The sequence below is a fragment of the Brachycentrus maculatus genome, unplaced genomic scaffold (assembly GCF_059751285.1).
Source record: "Brachycentrus maculatus isolate JH-2025_06_01 unplaced genomic scaffold, ASM5975128v1 h1tg000091l, whole genome shotgun sequence".
In the NCBI taxonomy this organism is placed as follows: domain Eukaryota; kingdom Metazoa; phylum Arthropoda; class Insecta; order Trichoptera; family Brachycentridae; genus Brachycentrus; species Brachycentrus maculatus.
The window spans coordinates 1664431-1687620 of NW_028280845.1; the positions used below are offsets into that span (position 1 = coordinate 1664431).

The window sequence follows — 23190 nt, forward strand, 5'->3', positions numbered from 1 at the left end:
TGGTAATCAAATCGAAAACTTTGAGAAATGTACTTGAATGGGCCAACTACTGCACTATGGAGTAAGATATTTCATGTTTTATGAAAAACTTTTGAGTATTTTACTTTTTCAAAATGAAATAATACACACGCACTTTTTCTATAGCCTCTAAGTATAATTTTATAATCAGTATGAATGCTATATGCTTAACATAGGAAACGGATATGAAGAAGAAGAAATATAATAATTGATAAAGTCTACTTTATTATGTGTATTTTAACAATAAGTAAATTATAATCGTGTCAGATTATGCATAAATAATGTTATATCAAAGTCTTAACACATCGCAATCAATCAAATCTTAAAAAATCAAATCGCGTTACGATAACATAATTGTCATTTTCATTATGATAACTCGATATTTAATTTTAATAAAAGAAGAAATACCTACGTATATTTATTTAAAAAAAATTACAAACAAAATGAAAATTTTAGAAATCTTGGAATATATAAATATAGTATGGATAAAAAATATAATTTATAAATAGCTTTTTGATCACAGCACCATGTCTAATTTGCAATATTACTTTTTATAGTTCAACCTTATATCCATGTTCCGATAACTCTAGTTCTAGTAATCTTTCCTCATAAATACGTTTTCAAACGCAGTAAGGCAGAAAAACTTATTCCTGTCGGCTCAAATACGCGCGTTTTCCGCTTTCGGCTGACGAGCGGGAACGAGTAGCGCAGCATCACTTCATACAATATAACGGCGATGTTGCCAAACATATTTTGTGTTTATTTTTCTCGTAGGTACATACTTTCCACATGTCAATATCAACAACCACCGACTGTCAAAATAATATTGCTATTTCCTCACGGTTTGATATGAAGCCGTGCTTTCGATAATCTTTCGAAATAAAAATAAAAATGGTAAAATAAATGCATGATTGAAGTTTATTTTTGATCTATTTTTTTTCTCATTTCGAATTGGACAAAAGTTAACTGTATGTAATTAATTAAACTGATTTTATTTATCAAAGATATCTTGTATTTTTTAAAAAAAATATTTTTATCTTAGTAACATTGTTTTTACTTATTTTATCTACTGGACTATGAACTTTCAAACCCGTTTGTGATGTGACATTTGAACAATAATCTTACATTAGCGTGTTTACTACAGATTCAGTATCATCAACACAAAGGTAATATTATAACATTTATATTCTAAAGGCATTTCCTTTATTAAAAATCAAAAATATTATCCCAAATTTAACACATTTTTCTTCATTATTTTATCAGGATGATTTAATACGTTTTTGATTAATTTTCAAAATATTTTTTTGTACCTAACTTTATATTTTACATGACTGATTACTTTCTGTTCATATAGTCGACAATCAAATAACAGTGTTGCCTTATGCACCACTGGTTGTGGATAGAGGTTCAAAGTTTTTATTTTCATATATTTTTAAAAGGTTTCTCACTTTTATTATGTATACAATGTAACGTCTTGATATGAATAGATTGGATTGAGTTTATTCATATTCTCATGAATAATTAATTGAGTCATTAATTTATGGATGCATAGTTATTTGCGCACCTTTAATTCAATTGTTTTTTAATACTCCCGGGACAAATTACTGCTTTTATTAAATCGATTAATCATAAAAAAAACTGTGTGCAGAGAAAGTATAAAAACACCAAAAAAGAAAAGGCCAAGACCAAAATTTTTAAGGTTTTGAATTATTAAGGTAGGTCCATCAAAAATTTTCAGTTGACCACTTAATGGTTTTGAACGAACAGTGTTCGGGAACAGCGCATGTGTCGTATCATGCCAACCCGAGTATTGTTTGTGTGTTTTGACTTGTTTGCATTACTAAGATAAACATCTGTTCATCTTTTCTTGAATGCTTTTCGCAGATACTTTGTGGCACATTTTATAAACTTTATAAAATAAAACAACTTGGTACACTTTATCCAACCCGTTTCGACAAGAACCTTGTAGTCATCAGGGTTTATGTACTAAATTCTAAAACATTGAAATACTCATAGTTAATTACCCTTCCCTTAACAAAAACACTCCGTACACCATATGAAAATATGATTTAAAAAAGTCTCAAATATTGTTTATCTCTTAATTTCTTCATCTCCTCATACAAAACCGCCGATTATTATGAGCTGACCGTACCGACATCTGTCATTGGCACAATGCCTTGGTTGGTTGTTCCTATTACATATTGTATATTATTGAATTCACTGTGTTATATTTTGCTTTCAGAATGACCATGGAAGGGATAAATGTGATGGATTTGTTGCCTGATTTTCCTCCCGGGCCTTTGTCAGGATACCGAAAAAAGGCTTCCTTTGACTGGAGAAAGTTGAAACTAGCTATCGAAGGAGAGGATCTAATCAAGTATAAAGTAAGCCTTAATTATAGTCTTATTCAGATACATACATTTAAACAAACCAAAGTAACAAATGGAACTGCGCCCTTGCCTGCTGTTTTATAGATTATGAGAAAGCTTTCAACAGCCCGCACAGGTCTTCTCTGTGGAATATCATTTAAGCATATGGATTTCGGTGCCTCGGAAGGCCACTGACAACCATTCACCGACTATACTCAGCGGAACTTCGAGATGCCTTACTGATCTGAGAGGAAGCCAAGGAGACAGCACGTAACAGAGTGACTTGGAGATGTCGTGTGTTGACTATATGCTCCACTTGGAACATGGAGAAAGAAGAAGAGGAGAGATTTATACATACATTTTTTTATTCATTAATTGCCTCTTCTTCATGTGTCAGGTTGCGTCCCCCCAACCTTGACTATCACTGAATATGTGTCCCTACCTTGGGGAGCCCTGAACAGGGCTTCATCTGTTCTGATCCCCATCCAATCACGTATATTCTGGAGCCAAAAGATTGCCTTCTGAATACACCTTGTTGATTCTCTATTTTGCCTTGAAATTAATTGCTGCTTCTGTCAAAATAGGCTTGTTTACTAAATCATTTCCAATACGCATTTTTTTGCTAAATCATTTTGACATGTTTTACTGACTGAAAAAACAATTACTAATTCAATCTCACTAATTAGTTAATGTTTTCTCCATTTTTCAGAACAATATTTGGTCAGTTTTAAAAGACTATGACAGCTCGAAGGAACTTCAAGAAACTCTCCCAGTTGATGAACAGCGCCTTCTCACCCAGAAGCGCATGATGTTGATAACTGACAAAGCCATCTTGACTTACGACCAGGTATTTAGAACACACTCATTGTCCTTAATATAAAGACGCCATGAAAAATACATCTTTTAATAGATTCACAAAGCTGAAAATAACTTGCATTTCGAAATATTACTCCGAAAGTCCACTAACTACAGATTAGGCTTGGCACTAGACTGAGCAGCTACCAAGCCTGTCTTACAATTTAAATTGATTCATTTTCAATTAATGTTTGAATGCATCGAAACACGTGTCACAGTAGATTTTAAGAAATAGTGGTATTAGTTACTAAGTAAAACATTAATTAAAAATGGATAGATTTTACCACAAAGTGACTGCCGAATCAATTAATGAAATTAAATTGATTCCCCTGGATATTTGCATCTAAGGTCTGTAATTTTTAGCATACATATATTGAAATACCGTGATCGGTGATAAATTGAAATAGTTAAAAGTGAAAAAAGTTCTAAAGTTAAGCTCTTATTCGAGAAAAATGCATCAATAATGCAATACAGCAATGCAACTCAAGTTAGCTTGGTGCGTAATGCCGTTATTTCCAAGAAGTGCTTTCGGGATAAACACATGTTAAATGTGTCTGTCCCAACCTGTATTTTAATACTGGTGTAATCTGTATTAACTCAAATTCCTTAGCCTGTTTGGGAATGAATAATTGCAATAAAAATATAACAACTGAATACGTTAATAAAAATATAACGTTTACGAGCAATGGGTAAGATCATTAAACTCGGTTAATGGGTTCCACGCGATTTGAATGAATGCCAAATGGGATCGAAATGTCATTTCATGTGTAAGTTTGTGGCAGTGTGTACGCTTGATTTGAGTATGCTTTTTATTAGAGACTCTTATTTTCAATATATGCAGCAATTTTAGTATCCTTAAAAGCAAGGCTTTTTTTTACATGTATGTAACACGGTGGAACGGCGTTCCAGCATCTTTTTTCACCGATAATTGATTTTTTTTTAAATTTTCGATATCAATTGGACAAAATAATGTTTGTGCTTTCTTTGCAATCTTTATTTATATTAATTCGTCAAAATGATAAAATATGGTATTACAATGAATATGTATGTAACACGGTGGAACGGCGTTCCAGCATCTTTTTTCACCGATAATTGATTTTTTTTTAAATTTTCGATATCAATTGGACAAAATAATGTTTGTGCTTTCTTTGCAATCTTTATTTATATTAATTCGTCAAAATGATAAAATATGGTATTGCAATGAATATTTAAATGAGTGTTTGATAATGTCTTAATAAGACGAAACGCGTCACGTATTAACATATATGTACATAAATAAATGTAGAATTCAATGCAGTAAACCTTGTTTAACTTTGGATATATTACCCAATAATTCAATATGGAATTCTACCAACTGTCTGCAGTTACAATAAATATAATAAAAATTAAATGACATTTGAATATATTTTTTTTTTACTAAAAAGCTTGACATGAAGTGGGTTCCGGGACGTTTTTTGTTTAAAAAAAACCCTGCCCATAAGAAAAAATTTCAGCTCTAAAAAGATTAAGGCAATACCATATGCACGGATGCATAAAAAAAAACACTGTCTACGTTTCAGATGGCTGAAAATCCCAAATTGCACACTGCTTGGTGCGAGGCCATATTCATGTATGACCTGGCGGCCGGCATGGCCTTCAGCATCACCCACAAGATGTTCACGGCCGTCCTCCGGAAGCTGGGCACCAGCAGACACGAGAGCTACCTGAGGGCTGCGGAGAGCAACCAGATCGTGGGGTGCTTTGCCCTCACCGAGGTCGCGCACGGATCCAACGCCAAGGGAATGCGCACTACCGCCACGTACGACCCGACGACTAAAGGATTCATCTTGCATTCGGAGAATTTCCAAGCGGCCAAATGCTGGGCGGGGTTATTAGGTAATATTGTGTTTTTTCAATATTACTTACTTATAACCGTTATCCGCACCCGATGGTACATAGGGCACTGCATCGCATTGACGCATTGACGCAGTGTTAACTTGATCATTACTTACATGAAGGCAAGGTGATCACTCTAGCTCTTGCTTCAGGAACCAGTCCAGGGTAATATTAAATAAATATTACAGTGGAAAATCACTAATATTTATTTTCACCCACCCTGGGAATCGAGCCCAGGGAACCCCTGGGAATCGAAATATTTTTCAATATTATAAGTAATTAACTAACCATCACCCAGGGGTAGTGAAGTGAAGCTTAGGGCGCTTGTGCACTACACGGAATTTCACTGTCCGGTTGTTTAAAATAAAAGCGACTACGACAGTTTAGCGTGATCGAGTTCACCGTGATCGCGCACCGATTCGGAGAAAGGCGGACAAGTGCACAAGCCAATCGTTTTTTCATGCTGACTGCCGGACGGTCAAATTCCATGTAGAGCATAGAGTTGGCAAAATAATAATGAAAGTATTCTCTCAGTTCATTTAAAAAAAAGAATATCCCGCAAAGCCTTTGCTTTTAGAGGTTTGTCTGCAGGTGGGATAGTGGATGGGGAAGGCAAATGTGAAAAACACATCACAAACACCCAGACCAATTAAAAATAAAACTTTCTTGAATTTATTTTGCAATTCGCAAGAATCGAACCTGTGATGTTAGTTTCGCAGTCGAACGTCTACCCAACTATGGCACGGCGCCTTTCTAAATGTGCGGCAAAACAATGTTTCACTGATTTTTTAATGGTACAATAAGAAAATAATGTAAGGCTGAGATAATCATTATCAATAAATTTAAGAAAAGTGCATTGAGATGATTTGGATATGTGGAACGAATGAGTGTAGAAAGAACAGTAAAACAAATTTATGAGGTGAATGTAATATCAAATACTTTAAGGTGCCAGGTCAGAAATCGGAATAATCGTCGGGTATGTATGAGGAGATACATGACTGTGGAAGATTCGAAGTTTGTTTCCATTGACAAAGGTGTGATGTTCTATTCTCTCTGTCTACCCCTGTGGAAAGCGGCGTGATGGTTAGTTAGTCAGTTAGCTTTTTAAACCTCTAAAATGGAAAATCTCAAAGCTATTGTTTAAATTGTTTGTTATAAATATGATTTATGAACAGGAAAACGTGCCACACACGCTGTTGTCTATGCTAAGCTAATAACAGCCGATGGAAAAGACCAGGGTCTCCACACATTCATAGTTCCAATTCGATGCACTAAAACTTTGAAACCGTTTGCGGGAATAATAGTTGGAGACATGGGAGAAAAGATGGGATTGAATGGCATTGATAACGGGTAAGATGGTTTGTATTTAAATATAGTTTTTAATTCTCAGGTTAATTAATTACATTTTTAATTTAAGTTTTACTTGATAAATACCACTATTTCTTAAAATCTTTTTTGGCACATGCATCGAAACACGTGTCACAATGGATTTTAAGATATACTGGTTTTTACCAAGTAAAACTTAAATTTAAAATGGATACATATTACCACAAAGCGACGGCCGAATCAATTAATATAAATTATGTAATAATATATATATTTTAAACTATTGATTTTATGCATTGCTTTTTGCATTTGTTTTTTTGCACAAATTATTATTAATTCAGGATTACAAAATGTTCATGTGGAATTTAATTGAAGAAAATTTCTTTTAAATAAATGAATCCTTCTCCAATGGGATAAGCAAAGAGAAATGCAATAACGTTCTGTCTTTGCAAACATTCTTCATCAATACATATTCGATCATCCTGAAATTATCCGGAGCATTAGTCTATATGTTCCCGATAGTTACCTAAGACAGCGTCGGCATAGATTGTTTCATATTCCTATACACAGGACCAACCTGCCGATGGTTATGCCTGTAGGAAGAGCTACCTCTATGTTGAACATTATCTCATTTGATATTGATCTGTTCCAGGAGTTTTCCGAAGCGGGATTCTTCTACACCTTTAGCAATAGTATTCTCACTTATTTTCGATTTTAATGTTTTTTAATGTATACGCTTAAAGTTTGTAATGTGTATGTTAATTGTAAATAAATAAATTGAATTGAATTGAATTGAATATTCATACATACCCACCGATTATTTCGACTCCTGGCCTGACCGCCATCAAGCATTTGGCACACTTGATCATGTTAAGCTTTCTTCGTTATTTCTCCGCTCCTATTTTCAAATAAATTAGTTTCATAAATTTGTTCTACCACTCTTTCCTCACTCGTTCGTTCCACAATATTCGTTTCTAATTTATATATTTTTTAAACTTTATAAAATTAAGTAACTTTGTTTTAACCACTTTTTTATTAATACAATTTAACCTACCAGATTCAACAATTACCTTGTCATCATCAGGGTTTATTTAATTAAAAAACATTAATAACATTAAAATACTCTCACTAAAAACTTCCACACACTCCGTAAAAAATCCTAAATGTTATTTTTATGATTCATTGCATAGCAACACCAAATAACCAAACAACTAATGGAATCACCCAAAAACCGTATGAAGCCGCGCACGCATACGCGCATGCAGGCCCATGCATTGTCGAAACCCGTAGGTTAAATTGTGTTTATAACAAATATATATTCCTACCGAGTGATAATTTCATATTGTCAATTGGTCTGCCTCTGTGGTTAGCATGTCTAGTTACCGTGCTGGAGGTCCCGGTTTCGATTCCCAGGGGGGGAGGGGGTGAAAATAAATATTATTGATTTTAGACTAATGTTTATTTAATTCTACTATGTTATTAATGTTTTTGAATTAAATAAACCCTGATGCTGACAAGGTTCTTGACGAAACTGGTAGGTTAAATTGAATTAATAAAAAAGTGGTTAAAATAAAGTTATTTAATTTTATAAAGTTTATAAAATGTGCCATAAAGTATCTGCGTAAAACATTAAAAAAATATGTATTTTTTTCTTCTAGTTTTCTGATGTTCAACAGTTACAAAATACCAAGGGAGAATTTGATAAATGGGTTGGGAGACGTTGACGAAGATGGTAATTATTTTTCACCCATTGAGAACCCAACTGTCCGATTCTCGATATCTCTGGCCATCCTGTCGAGCGGCCGCGTGCAGATAACTGCCATCTCCACTTCCTTCCTGCAGAAGGCGATCACCGTAGCCATCCGGTACTCCGCCGCCAGGAGACAGTTTGGACCAGAGAACTCAGTCGAGGAGTATCCGGTTCTTGAGTATCAGCAACAGGTAATTTAACCCATCAGCATACCAGCGGCAGCTAAGAATATTTTACATTAAGTGGCCGTGGTTTAAGCCACACCTCCGTCTAAGCGTAGTTCATATTGTAAGGATACTTTCGTGTGATATCTACAAATCATTGAAGAAAACTTTTGGTACCTAATGCATTATTTCTTATTAGGCTGGATTAAGTGATCACTTTACACACAAGTAACGTTCACCAATTTTACCCATTATTGACAACCACACTACCCAAATCTTGGAAGTTCTATATCTATATATATATATATGAACCAATTTCGAAACGTTATTCTTGAATCACTAGAACTTCACTAGAGACATCTATCGGTGAGATGAAAAGAAGCTTTTTATTGAGCAGAAACTCTTTTTATTTATTTCTTTTTATGCATTATTTCTTATTATTATTATACAAATTTACTAACGGCACTTGACCAAAAATGTCCCTGTAAGAATAGAATTATCATTTTGATTAGAATATCAACTAAAATCAGTTAAAATTCAAGACTTTGCTTACATCCCAGGCGTAATGTTTAGTAAGTTATTTTTTCAAGTTTTCTTGTCAATTTATCACATTTCTGATCTAGATACTGGATAAAATACGTACGTAATAGTTTACCATATTTATTTGTAAAACAGTAATAGTTATAATTTTATGAGACAGTTTGTTATTTATAACTCGGTTGAATCTGAATGCCTTTAACGCTTCATAAGTATGAGTCACATGTGACCATTAAATTTTTTCACTCTTATATCAATTTAATATCACCCTATAATTGAAGCGCAGTACTAGAATTACAGTAGCAGAAGCAGGAATTATAGTCAAAACTTTGTTTGAAAATACAAACCAGTTTGTATTTTCACTTATCTGTGAGAACATCTGTATTTCTCAAAATTCTAATGTCATGCTTACATTAATAAACTCAAAAACTTGTTAATAAACTTAGTATATAATAATAAACTTAGTATAAACTTGTTAATAAACTTAGTATATATTGTCCGCCTCTGTAGTGTAATGGTCAGCACGCTCGGCTACCGTTCTGGAGGTCCCGGGTTCGATTCCCAGGGGGGTCAAATAAATATAAGTGATTTTTTCACTGTAATATTTATTCAATATTACCCTGGACTGGTACCTGAAGCGGAGGGCTGATCACCTTTCCTTCGTGTGTAAACGATCAAGATAACACTGTGTTCATATGAAGCAGTGCCCTATGCACCATTGGGGTGCGGTAAGGGATTATTATTATTATTATTATTATATAATCACTCACCGAGATTTTTACGTCTACCGGTTTCGAGACGTACCCGTCTCTTCGTCAGGACAATCACTAACACAGCATGCAAACAATACTACCCTTCACCACCATAGCACCATTTACACACTCAAAACTACACAAAATGTCTAACACATGCGATTTTTGGTCGACCCGAAGACCAACATGCACTATAGTTTTCAATACAGACATGCGTTACGAGCCGAGGTTAAACGTATATTAGAATTAGACTAGGAATCGAATCTACTTATATACTTGTAGGTTGAGAGGAGTGGGGGGGGTTCGAATTGGATATTGACGAATCGTGTTTAATCGATGTCGAATCAAACAATGGACTATATGTAAAATTTATTTGGTTGTTAATTAGAGGAATATTATTTTTAAGTGCTTTCCTAATATAAAAAATCTCCATATTATTTAGTTTTAACCCTTTATTATTAGTGTTTAATATTTTTACTCCCGTGTCTTTTTTGAAGACGTGATTTGATTCTATGAGGTGATTGGCAAATTCGGAGAAGTTATTATTGTTTAGACATCGTATGTGTTCTTTTATTCTGGTATTAAAATTACGCGACGTTCTACCAATATATTTAGAAGGACACGAATCACAAGTTTATTTTCTTCCAATTGCAGCAAGTTCGTCTCATACCATACTTGGCCGCCACATACGCAATGCGTGTATTTTCAAATTGGTTCTTAGACACGCAGACATTGAATGGTATGTATATCTCTTTGTTCAATATACCCTGTCATATTTATTTTAATTTTCAAAGAGAATAATGCGGTACTAATTTTATATGTGATAAAAATCCAATTATGTATTTGGTTTTATGAGTGCCAGACATGATATGCCGAAATCTGGTTAGTTGGATTTAGCATTAAATTAAGGCAATGATATTTATAGGGCTTACGATCTGTAATAGGCTGGTTTAAGTAATCACTTTATATATCGCTCACTCCTTTCAACAACATCATATATCAAAAAACTTCATTTTTCAGGAGATCGTTTTTAATGTTTAAAAATATAGAAAAATGTATCAAAAATAAATATCAAGCCACTTATTGAACTTTTTACTGTGAAACAGAGCTTTTAAGGTAAAACCTGAATGTTTTTTCTCCATTCGAAAAATATATAGTATATTTAAAAAAATAATTAAACGATACCTTTTCTTCAAAGTAAAAAAACAACACTTTCTGCCCTGTAGCGGGTAAATATTAAGTTAAAAATATGCCACTTTTGATGGATATAGTACATATTCTGGGCGTTCCGAAAACATTCTTCTTCTCCGTCTTAATCCTCATTGCTGAGGGTTGTGACCCTTGCAGAAGCAATGACTCTTCTCCAGTTATCCCTTGACTGCGCTGCACGTAGCGCTCCAACCACTGAGGTGCCTGCTGCTGCCTTAATTTGATCGGTCCACCGTGTGGGGGATCTTCCTCTCCCTCTCTTTCCCTCCAGGCTACCGATCACAACTAGGCGTTCCAGGCTATCCTCGTTGCCACGCGCAACGTGTCCAAAGAACTGGAGAATCCGTCGGGTACAGATATTGGCCAGAGACAAGCCATCCAAGCGTAGTTCCTGGCGAATGGACTCATTGGTGCGTCTAGCTGTCCATGGAATTCGGAGCATGCGCCTCCAACACCACATTTCGAAGGCATCAATTTTTCTCCTTTCTGCTGCTTTTATAGTCCATGTTTCAGCAGCATAGAGAAAAATGGAGTGGACCAAGCTCCTGACAAGCTTCATCTTGGTGTTGTTACTCACACCCCGGTCTTTCCAAATTTTGTCTAGCTTAGACATGGCACTTTTGGCGATGGCGATACGACGTCTAATCTCTCCTTCACAAGTTCCTTCATTGCTGATTTGAGATCCAAGGAACTGGAACTCGTTTATTATCTCTAAACCTTCCAGTGAGTTCCCGAGATCACCAAACTTCTTAGATCGATCTATGATCATGATCTTGGTCTTGCTTTGGTTAATCTCTAGTCCCAGTGCCTTGCTCTCAATCTCTACTCGTTTAAGGAGATCTACCATCTCTTTTGGGTCTTTGGCCAGAAGTGTTGTGTCGTCCGCATATCGTATATTGGACAGCTTTACGCCACCAATGGACACTCCTCCATTCCATTCGTAGAGAGCCCTGCGCATGATGTATTCCCCATAGATGTTAAACAGGTCAGGGGAGAGTATGCATACCTGTCTTACACCTTTCTCAGTGGGGAAGCTTGCAGTGTTTATGCCATTGATTCTTACGATTGCCTTACTTTGGGCATAAAGTCCATGGATGAGTTTTATCAAATGGGATGGGACTTCCATCTCCATGAGTACTTTCCACAGATGTTCCCACTTCACGCAGTCGAAAGCTTTTTTGTAATCGATAAAGCATAAAACTGTTGGCGTCAGGAAAACGTGCATAAAATGTCCGAAAACATGCACAACTGAAAATGGATGATTTTTTATATTTGACGTTGTTGAAAGGAGTGAGCGATATGTGTAATATTCACCATTCTACCCATGATTGACAACCACACTACTCACATTTCGGAATATAACTATAATTAATAGAACTTCCGAAATTTGAGTAGTGTGTTTGTCAATCATGGGTAGAAAGGTGTATTTTTCACGAGTATAAATAGATCACTTAAACCAGCCTTTAACTATGTTGCAAGCCCTGTAAACACCAATGTAATGACATCTGTCGACATATTTCGAAATGTAAAAATAACTCCTGGTGGAGAAACTCAGATTTGGGAACAAGAATTTGGACACACCTAATATACTGTATTTTAATTTTTCCACATGTTAGTCTCGTCTCTTCAATTATTTGATTTATTTTTTAGACACAAGTCCGAGGGAAATGGATAAATTCATGGAAATCCACGCTCTTTCTTCCGCTGCTAAACCCGTCATCACCTGGACCGTGAGAGACGGTATCCAAGTGTGCAGGGAAGCTTGCGGAGGACACGGATATCTCAAAGGTAACGTATTATGAAAATTTAATAAAAAATTAAATTCAATGAGAAATATATAGAGCAGATACTTCCAGAACAAAATCTCGACTTCGAACCTCCGAGGTGAAGACTCCGATCCATAACCGGAAACACATTGCGAGACCGAGTAAAAAATACCGACATCCGGAGCATGTGTAAGACGGAGGATATCGTGAGGGGACGACGACAATGAAGGCGATACTGGAAAGAACATATAAACAGAATGTCAGAAGACAGACTTCCACGTATCGCCCTCCAAAGCAATCCTGAAGGACGCAGACCCCCAGGCAGACCTCCGAAAAGATGGAAAGACAGCTGGGAGTCAACATCCTAAGAGCGACATGTGGAGGGACAAACAGATCCCTAGGATCTACAAAAAGAAGAAGAAGAAGAAGAAATATATTATGCGATAACATCAATCGATAACTTCAATCTGAAATTTCGGCAATGTTCGAGCCATTCGAAATGTGGCTGTACTTGTGGATATGGTCAGCAACGTGAATGTGCTCCAAATAGTGTAGAAAGACAGGTGCTGACTGATATCAAAGTCCAGAAGGTGTCCTATCTGGGACATGTGGAATACGAGCTGTTGCACCTAATAAAGGCCAAATAGAGGGTCGAAGAGGTGTGGGCAGAAGACAGATCTCCTGGCTCCGGAATATACAAAATTGGATGGGGATTGTTTAGATCTGCCCAAGATAGGAATAATTACTCTCAAGTAATAGTCGACCTTGCGGTAACCTAGGAAAACTTGGCATGATGAAGTATTTCACATACTTGGGCATGGCCAGGTCAGGAGTCGGCAGGATGTATGAGGAGATGCATAAATGTGGAAGAGATGAAATTATTTGCAAAGACAGATCGGTGTGGTGTTCTTTTCTCTCTACCTCCTACCTCTGCGGAAAGCAGCGTGATGGTTATTTTTTATGATGATAATGTTTTTGTTTTAAAATTCTTTTCCAGCATCGGGCTTTGGGGATCTACGAAGCGAAAACGATGCCAACTGCACTTACGAAGGTGAAAACACCCTGCTTCTGCAGCAGACCAGCAACTGGCTCGTCAGCCTGTGGAGGAAACTTGAGAGCGGGAAGACCATTTCAACACCGTACGGCACAGTCGACTTCATCAACGATTACAATAATGTGTTCAATCAAAAGATCAGGGTGGTTTCCACAGCACAGATCATGGACGTGAAAAGTGAGCTTCCTTTTCGTTATTTTTCTTCTTCTGTATTACAGATGTGGTGATATAAGGAAAGAATGCATGGCTGAGAGAAGCATTATCGCTAATACTCTCCTTATCATTCATAATTCACTTCATGACTACCGGTTTCAGAATAATCATTCCATCATCAGATTAAATGTAGACTACAGTGAAATTGTTACGTTTTACTATTTATATGAAACTAAAATTATTTTTATTATTATTATTCTATGATTTGTCCGCCTCCGTAATGGTCAACATGCTCGGCTACCGTTCTGGAGATCCTAGGCTTGTTTCCAGGGGATAGGATCAAATAAATATAAGTGATTTTTTATCACTCTAATATTTATTCAATATAACTCTGGACTGGTACCTGAAGTGGAGGGCTGATTACCTTTCCTTCATGTTTCAACGATCAAGATAACACTGTGTTTATATGATACAGTGCCCTATGCATCATCGGGGTGTGGATAAGAGTTTAAAGATTATTCTATGAATGAGAGAGAGAAAGATGATAAAGGAATCACAATGGGAATAATTATTACTAAGACACCTTAAAGGTTCTTTGATTCTGATACATATTGAATTAACGTGATGTTTTTCCAATGCAAAAGGCTGGGCCATTGGAACATATATTTATAAACACCAAAATGATTTAATTTATCTTCTTTATCTTAACAATATAACAACAGTTTACCTATATTTTTATTAGTATAAAAAGCTATTTTTTAAGTAGTTTTACAAAAAGTGAACGATGAATGATAAGGGGTGTTATATTACCATACTACAGAGTTAACAATACTTTTAATATACAAAATACATTATCGAAGAAATTAAGAAAGGTGTGTGAGATGGTTTGGGAGCCGTGTTTGACTCAGAGACAAGTAGACAGACCTCCAATACCCATGTATTTTTTATTAATTTTCTTATGTCATTTTAGATATGCTGAAAATCTACCAATGGTTAATTTGTTACACGCTGAAAATGACATCCAGCAAAATAAAAACGCTCCTAAGCAATGGCAACAGTATTTTCACAGCTAGAAATGAATCCCAATCATTTCACGCGACACTTCTTTCCGTGGTGTTTGCTGAGGTATCTACTTTAGTATATTAACCAGTTGGCAGTTTATAACGAGCGTGACTCGACAAGGAGTTTGTGTTGGATTGATGAATCCGAGTGCTGCTCGGGCAAATCATATTCCAACTTAGTAGTATTGATTTGCCCGACCCAAATATATTTATGTACATATGTATTTGTTTTTATTGACTAACCCGAGCAGTTTTCGGGTTGTCTTGTTTCGAGTTGTTTGGTGATGATTTCCTGCACTGACAAATTTTCTTGCCAAAATTCGACTGTTAAGTGGTTAACACATTCCATGCTAAGCACACGCCTATCGATATCTCAACATAGATGAAGAAGGATATGGAAGTCATACTTGATCATGCCAAGTTTTCCTTTGTCTTCCTCTGCTTTTTCTTCCAACTACATTCGGCTCATGAATTTGTTGTACTGTTCTATTCTCATTCATTATTAGATAAGTGAACAAAGATTTTGATATTCAAAAATATTGTTTTTTCATTTATTTCATAGATACATATTTTTTTTACTATGTACATGTATTACGGCTCTTTATGCATGGCCTGTATTGAGCCGAAACACTTACATGTTAATACAATTTTTTATTATTTATTATTTTCTGTTTTTTTTTTTTAATTATTAGATTTTATACATTACATACAACAGATACAATTACATTAACAGTATAAATTTACAGTACATTGGACTGGTACCTGAAACGCAGGGCTAATCTCCTCTCCTAAATCAATCAAGATCACACTGCTTGTATATATATATAATGCAGTGCCCTATGCACTATTGGGTGCTGGATAAGGGTTAGGGAGAAAAAAATATTGATCATTTATGTATTATACATATTTGTAAAGGGTTGATTTTATACTGCGTGAAGTTGATACCATGAGGAATTTAAAATTTGGGATTAGGTATTTTTTTATAATTTTTGAAGATTTCGCATTGTTTTGTGTTTATTACTGATGTCCTTCCATTTATATTTTTAATTAATTAAATTTCTCTGATATATTATATTTTCAGTACAATATTCTCCGAGTTTTCTACAACTTCATATCAAATATGAATGATGAAAAGTCCAAAGCCGTAATGCTGAAGTTAGCATCTTTGTATGGTGCTTGGTCTCTGGAGAGACATTTGGGAACCCTTTATATTGTGAGTAGTTTATTCTTATAATATTTATTGATTTGGCATTAACTTTGTGGAATAACACAATAATTTCTTCATCTTCTTGGTGTAGGCCTTGTGGCATGTTTTTAAGAGGGATTAGCCTCCTACAATGTCGATTCGCAGCTGTCAATCCATCTCTTTGGTGGTCTGCCCGGGAGTCATTTACCTTGGCCCCGCAATGCGATGTGGGAAAGTCTGGATGGTTCTATTCTCCGCATACCATTGTCTTCTTAACCTTTTCATAGCCGCAAATAAATTACGCCGCAGTGCTCAACAGGCCAAGTATTTTTTTGAAAAAAAAAAGTTGTCTAAAGATTTTTTTTTTGTTGTTTTTATTGAATTATAATTTACTTACCAAATATTATATCCCGCATCGATTGTTAGAGTTTTATTCTTGAAGTTAAACCAGTTTCAAATTTTCAGGGTTGTCACACTAAGTCGCACACGCAAGTTTTTATTAAATTTAATATTAACACACAACTATTATTTATCAATGGAATATTTTAAAATAATAAGAAAAACACAAAAAAAATTAGCAAAATAAAAACCCCTGGCGTTCAAAACAATCGATTAAAATAATCAATATTTCAAGTGGTTTGAGTGGTAGCCCTAATGACATCTGTCAACTGTCAGCTGAAAGTGATACCGATAAATCACTTAAAAGTATTTAAAAACTTTATAAAATATTTTGTGACAACTTCAACTGATGGCAATGTATGTTCCGTTTTTGACAGATTGTCAATATGAGTTAAAACTGCGGAGTAATACGTCATCAAAAGTACTGACGAGATATCTCGTCTCTGGCCATACGGGCACTCCGCCATTTGCCGAGATATCTCGTCTCTGGCAACCATCGGGTTAATGTCACCTAATGACGCTTTCGATCTTGCATATTTCTCTTGTCCTGGTATTCTCGTAGACTCTTGCCATATTGAAAAAACTTTTATTAACCTGCCTAGGCACTCCTAGTTTTCTCACTCTCACTCAAACTCATTAGTTTTTGACAAAACTGTACGGAGTGAGTTTTTTTTCAATATTTTTTTATTTTTTATAATTTTATACCATATCAATGCTATGAGCAATATATTTTGTACAATACAAAAAAAAAATTACACCAAAAAACATGATTTATATCAAAATTATCAATTTAATTAATTTTTTAAAGGAATAACCCGCAAAGTGTCTATTTTAGATGCTTGTCTGCAGGTACGATAGTAAGGATAGGGAAGGTAAATGTGAAAAATACATCCACAATATAAAGATGTTTTATTTCATTTGTTTTCTTTGACAGCATCATTACGATGATGCCACAAAACTTTGTTTTAGATTAAATGTCATGGGTAAAACAGAAAAATAATCTGAAGTATGGTTTTAGTGTACAACCACAGATGGCAGTACAGGTGCCATTTTAGAAATAAATTTCACCGGGCTTTAGTTATAAGCATGGGCGTTCATGTACACCCATACTCCTTTGAGGAAAGTTTTGTTTGGGCGACCATGTACGACATACTCCGAAACAGGTTAGATAATTACTAATTTTTCTTATAATTTTTTTATTCTGAATATTTTCAGGGTGGCTGCTTCAGTTTAGATGAAGCCGGACTATTGAGGGATGGAATTGTGGAAATGTGTGGACTGGTGACTCCTGACTCCGTGTCTCTTGTGGACTCCTTCTCTCCGCCAGACTATGTCCTTAATTCCGTCCTGGGCAGTAGTGATGGAATGGTAATAAAAAACCCACTCAAATACAGTCTTCTTTTGTTGTTCATGAAATAGACCATTTTTACAAATTTACAAAACGTTTTTCCTAATGTATTTTTTACATTTCAAATCCAAATTACACGAGACTTAACTAACTAACTAACCATCACGCCGCCTCTCCGCAGGGGTAGGCAGAGAGAATAGAACGCCACACCACTCTGTCATTGCAAACATTCTTCGCTTCTTCTACATTCATGCATCTCCTCACACATATCCGATGATTATTACGACTCCTGACCCGGCCGCTTTCAAGTATTTGACATACCGTGACAAATGTGTTCTATAATTTATAAATACTCTGTACCATTATTCAAATAAATCTATTTTTGGATTCGTCATTCCACGAGTGGAAAATTTTACAGCCGGAGTTATGATACGGAGTAACTAAATGCATGTTAGTTAGTTAGTTAGAACAAATTTTATTTTTAAATTGTTTAATGTCTGCCTCCGTAGTGTAATGTTTAGCACGCTCGGCTACCGTTCTGGAGGTCCCGGGTTCGATTCCCAGAGGGGGTCAAATAAATACAAGTGATTTTTTCACTGTAATATTTATTCAATATTACCCTGGACTGGTACCTGAAGCGGAGGGCTGATCACCTTTCCTTCATGTATAAACGATCAAGATAACACTGCGTTTATATGAAGCAGTGCCCTATGCACCATTGGGGTGCGGATAAGGGTTTTATATATATATATATGTTCAAATTGCGGTATTTCTGTTATGCAAAATTGTATTTCTTCAAACACTATTTTTACTCTATATATTTTTTCTCAGGTGTACCAGAACTTGCAAAATCACATGTTATCCAGCCCAGACGCATTAACGAGACCAAAATGGTGGCGGGAAATTGTGAATCAAACGTCCTCTAAGTTATAAAACATGTAGCATCAAAAGTATGACTGAAAATATGTTATTAATATTATAAATATGTTCTATAAGACTAATTAACACTTCATGAATGTAAATAAAATATATATCATTTTATTTTTAAAAATATGTACAGTGGAACCTCCCATAAAGAGCACCTCATAACAAGCAAAAAAAATTAAAAAGTTGCTCCCTTAACCGGATCCACGCGGCTTGCATAACCGTATATGTTTTCACTTAACATGCCCCATACGCGGCTGACATAAGCGTATGTGTTTTTACTTTGCTCCAAGTTTCGAACCTCAGTTCAACTTGGAGGGATTTTTTCATTGTGCGGAACTTTGGATAAAATGATACGTCAATCCTTGGCCTTATGACATCTTTTGAAATATCTGACTAATAATTTGTAACATCACAAGGATAAATAAAAGAACAGATCCCTGATTTTTCTCGCGGTCGGTAATTAGTCCGCGCCATAATCATGCCCTATATCTGTCTCACTCTCGACGCTACGCATCGCCAGTGGGTAAGAGTGACACACGATGCGTGCTTTGATTTAGTTATGTTACAATCTAATTTGTTTGTATTACGATATATTTCAAGAATAATGTGACACACATGTATTATAGAGTACCAAAAAGGCACAATGAATCCCATTGAATGTTTTTGTTTAGGAAAATAAATCGTTTCTTAACTAAATTCATGATAAAAGTAATCATTTAAAAAACGGCGAAATACCGCCGCGCACGGGCGTCTCTCAGGTACAAAGTGAACGCGGTTAAAAGGTTAATGAACGATATTTCATATAACGAGTTACAGAAAAAGGGCAAGTCTAATTTTCACAACATTGTCTTGTGAACCGGGACTTCCGCGCCAGTTAAAACAAAAAATGTTTCGCTTTATGAGGAAGATTCTGGAACAAATTATGCTCGTTATAAGAGGTTCCACTGTAAATGTAATATATTATTGTTTACATAATATACCTACACTAACTACTTTTTATAAAAAATATATATATTTGTGTTATTTCTATATGTATGTTATATTTTATGCAAATGTTGTTATGAATTACATATTATTATCAATAAAATTGTTTACAAAAAATCTTTTTTTATGGGATAAATATTTCGACAGTGTGCATATTTTTGTACGTACCTTCAACTTCATATACGAAAAAAAAACACATCTTAGCCCATTGCACCACTAATGAAGATGACAATTTGTTCATACAACACACTATTTAATTTTGACACATTTTTTATTACAATTACATTATTACACACAAAATAAAAATGGTTCATAAAAGCATTTTTTTGTTGTTCGTAAGCTAGATATACTTATTTAACTGAAATATATGTACCGTAGAACAGGGTTACTTGAACTTTGATCTGTTACTTGAGCCCAGTACATAAAAAATATTTAGATCTGTATTTGGTCCACAATAATGAACGTATCGACATGATTAATTGTTTCCCTGGCAGGTCACACTTATACGTTCATTATTGTAGACCAAATACAGATTTTGTTTGTACTGGGCTCAAGTAACACATCAAAGTTCAAGAAGCCCCATTCTACGGTACTTATTTATGTCATTTTTATGAAGAAAGTTATTGTAATTCAGTTTTAATGTAAAAAATCACTTCAATGACAAACCAGCGAATCGTCAGCTATGTGAGTCAGTGACAAATTGACCTTGGCCGGCTTTGTGTTGCAATGGGTTAAATGTCTAATTTGTCATGTTTATCTTTGCTGTGTGGTGGATAGGTGTCACCATAATACAAAAATATTATCGATTCTTTTCTGTCGTGCTTTCGTTGTGATCTAGTATCGCCCTTGTCAAATTACATTTCTTTAAAAAACTTAACCGTAACTAAAGTGTTAACATATCGCTTACTCCTTTCAACAATGTCATATATAAAAAAACTAGATTTTTCAGGAGATCGTTTTTAAAGTTTAAAAATATAATACAATGTAATAAAAATAAATATCAAGTCACTTATTGAGCTTTTTACTGTGCAACATATCTTTTTAGATAAAACCTGAATGTTTTTTCTCCATTTGAAAAATATTTAAAAAAAAAAATTAAACAATATCTTTTCTTCAAAATGCATAAACAACACTTTCTGCCCTGCAGCGGGTAAATATTAAGTTAAAAATATGCCGCTTTTGCTGGGATATAGTACATTTTCTGGGCATTCAGAAAACATGCACAACTGAAAATTGACGATTTTTGATTATGACGTTGTTGAAAGGAGTGAGCGATATGTATAAATAACTTTAATGAAGCCATCCATGCATTCATAATTTGCATCGATCGATGGTCACATGCAGTGGTCAGACTTTAATTTTGGTAAACAATTCATATTATGGTAATATTTTTGTCAAAATCTCATTGTATTGAACGTTTTATTTAAATGAGTTTACATATATTACATATATTTAAAAAATCATGAGATTCTCAACATTTTTTGATACAAAATAAGGTGGAATATACCAACATCCAATTTCATATTGAAGCATCATATTTCAAAATATGTATTGTTCACCAGGATATCTTGAATAATTTAGAAAAATCTCTATTTTGGAAGTTTTTCTGCAGAAAGGGTAATAATCAAATACATCACTAACACTCGGACCAATTGAAAAAATATATGTATTTCTTTAATTCATTGTGCAATTGGCTGAAATCAAACCTTCGATGCCAGTTCTAGAGTCGAGTATCTACCAGTTTTGCAAATAAACATATAGTAAAACTATAAATCTTTATAATTTAAATAATGAAAAAACAAATAAACATATCGTAGTCGTACAGGAGAAAGTGACCAACTAACAAAACGCAAAATGTTCAGGAGGGCCATTTAATTCACTTGTGCTTGGCAAAAAAAATAAACATCAATGCAGTTAGTCATTTTTACCAAGTCAATATATTATACATACTTCCAAGTTAAAAATCCTTTGGGATGTATTTCAGGCTAATATTAAGCTAGTAAGATATCAAATAGTCAATGATCACGTTTTCGTAAAAAATACACTTGGTCACTTTCTCCTGTATGATATAATAAAACTATAAATCTTTTTGATTTAAATAATGAAAAAACAAACATATAATAAAACTATAAATATTTATAATTTAAATAATGAAAAAACAAATCATTAAAAATTTTGGGCTATTTTTCATAAAATGTGTTTTTTTTAAGAGTAAATTTTTTGCAATTTTTCACTTTGATTGCTTAATAATCTTTTTTATCTTATGACCCTTATCCTCACTCAATATTAATTAGGGCACTGCATCGGATTGACACATTGTAATATTGATTGTTAATTATATAAAGGCATGTTGATTATTTCTGTGCTTCAGGTACTAGTCCAGGGTGGTAATATATTATTAATATTAGTCCAAAAAATATCAAACAGAAAAGGTGTAGTAATAAATTTATAAGTGTTTCAACTTGAGATGAAACATCTATCGTTTTTATACAAAAGAAGATGGAAGTCTGAGCATCCTAGGGCGCCATACTTCCAAATCTATCAAATAACAACTAACATATGAAAGGAATACAACAAGATTGCATATAAAATTAATGCAATATGGATATTCAAGAATGGGGAGAGTCATGAATGTTACATAAATATATGAAGTGATAACTCAACCCGGTCAAATGCCAGGTCATAAGCCCTGAAATGCTCAGACTATCTTTTTTTTGTGTGAATAATGATAAATGTTTAATCTCAAGTTGAGACACCTATATTACTGATAAATAATAATAATAAAAATAGTAATACATTTGTGAAAAAATTAAACACTGGAACTTTAAACAGTATGGTATTCAATATGGAAGTAGATTACAATACAGTAGAACCCGCCTTGACAAGACCGACCCAGGGCGAGATAACAAAAAAGCCAGTTAAAGAGAAGGTAGTGAAAAACATATAAAAAAAAACACTTTCGCAAGGAAAAAAAACACAGTATTTCAAAACACTAAGAAAACAGAACTTTTATTCTGTATTAGAAACTCACACATTCAACGTCAACATTTCACTAACTAACCATCACGCCGCTTCCCCGCAGGGGTAGGCAGAGAGAATAGAATGCTACACCATTCTGTCTTTGCAAACATTCCTCGCCACCCGCCGATTTTTTCGACTCCTAACCTGACCGCTTTCAAGTATTTGGCATACCTGATCGTGCCAAGTTTTTCTCGGTCTTCCTCTGTTCCTTTTTCCAATTACATTCGCCTCATAAATTTGTTTTACCGTTCATTCCTCACTCATTCGTTCTAAATGTCCAAAACATCTCAACACACCTTTCTTAATTTTATCGATAATGCTCGTCTCAGCTTTGCATTCCTTCCTTATTTCACTATTCGAACATTTCACAAACTGTAAAAAATTCTAGTTACTAGTTGTCTATGTGTATTTTGGGCGGGAGGCATTCCTAGAAGAG

The 23190-nt window shown here is 34.6% G+C and overlaps 1 protein-coding gene across 2 annotated transcripts; it reads left to right on the forward strand.

Moving 5' to 3' along the window:
- The first annotated feature begins 769 nt into the window (after nucleotides 1-769).
- On the forward strand, nucleotides 770-18873 carry LOC148310592 (peroxisomal acyl-coenzyme A oxidase 3-like). 2 transcript variants are annotated; one of them, XM_088258257.1, is made up of 13 exons: nucleotides 770-1184; nucleotides 2261-2402; nucleotides 3097-3234; nucleotides 4802-5117; nucleotides 6293-6467; nucleotides 8102-8384; nucleotides 10301-10385; nucleotides 12506-12643; nucleotides 13619-13852; nucleotides 14799-14953; nucleotides 15971-16102; nucleotides 17690-17842; nucleotides 18654-18873. In XM_088258257.1, the coding sequence occupies exons 2-13, from the start codon at nucleotides 2262-2264 to the stop codon at nucleotides 18753-18755; spliced, it is 2052 nt and encodes a 683-aa protein (XP_088114383.1). In that variant the 5' UTR covers nucleotides 770-1184; nucleotide 2261; the 3' UTR covers nucleotides 18756-18873. The 2 variants fall into 2 exon arrangements, with proteins under 2 accessions (XP_088114383.1, XP_088114384.1); XM_088258258.1 differs by lacking the exon at nucleotides 770-1184 and adding an exon at nucleotides 1710-1733.
- Nucleotides 18874-23190: the final 4317 nt, after the last annotated feature.

What these genes read in the sequence shown, in the direction of transcription:
- LOC148310592 (XM_088258257.1), top strand. Translation starts at nt 2,262, where the DNA reads ATGACCATGGAAGGGATAAATGTGATGGATTTGTTGCCTGATTTTCCT. An exon ending in CCATCTTGACTTACGACCAG is followed by an intron (nt 3,235 to 4,801) that starts GTATTTAGAACA and finishes TCTACGTTTCAG; the next exon opens with ATGGCTGAAAATCCCAAATT. An exon ending in AGGACACGGATATCTCAAAG is followed by an intron (nt 12,644 to 13,618) that starts GTAACGTATTAT and finishes ATTCTTTTCCAG; the next exon opens with CATCGGGCTTTGGGGATCTA.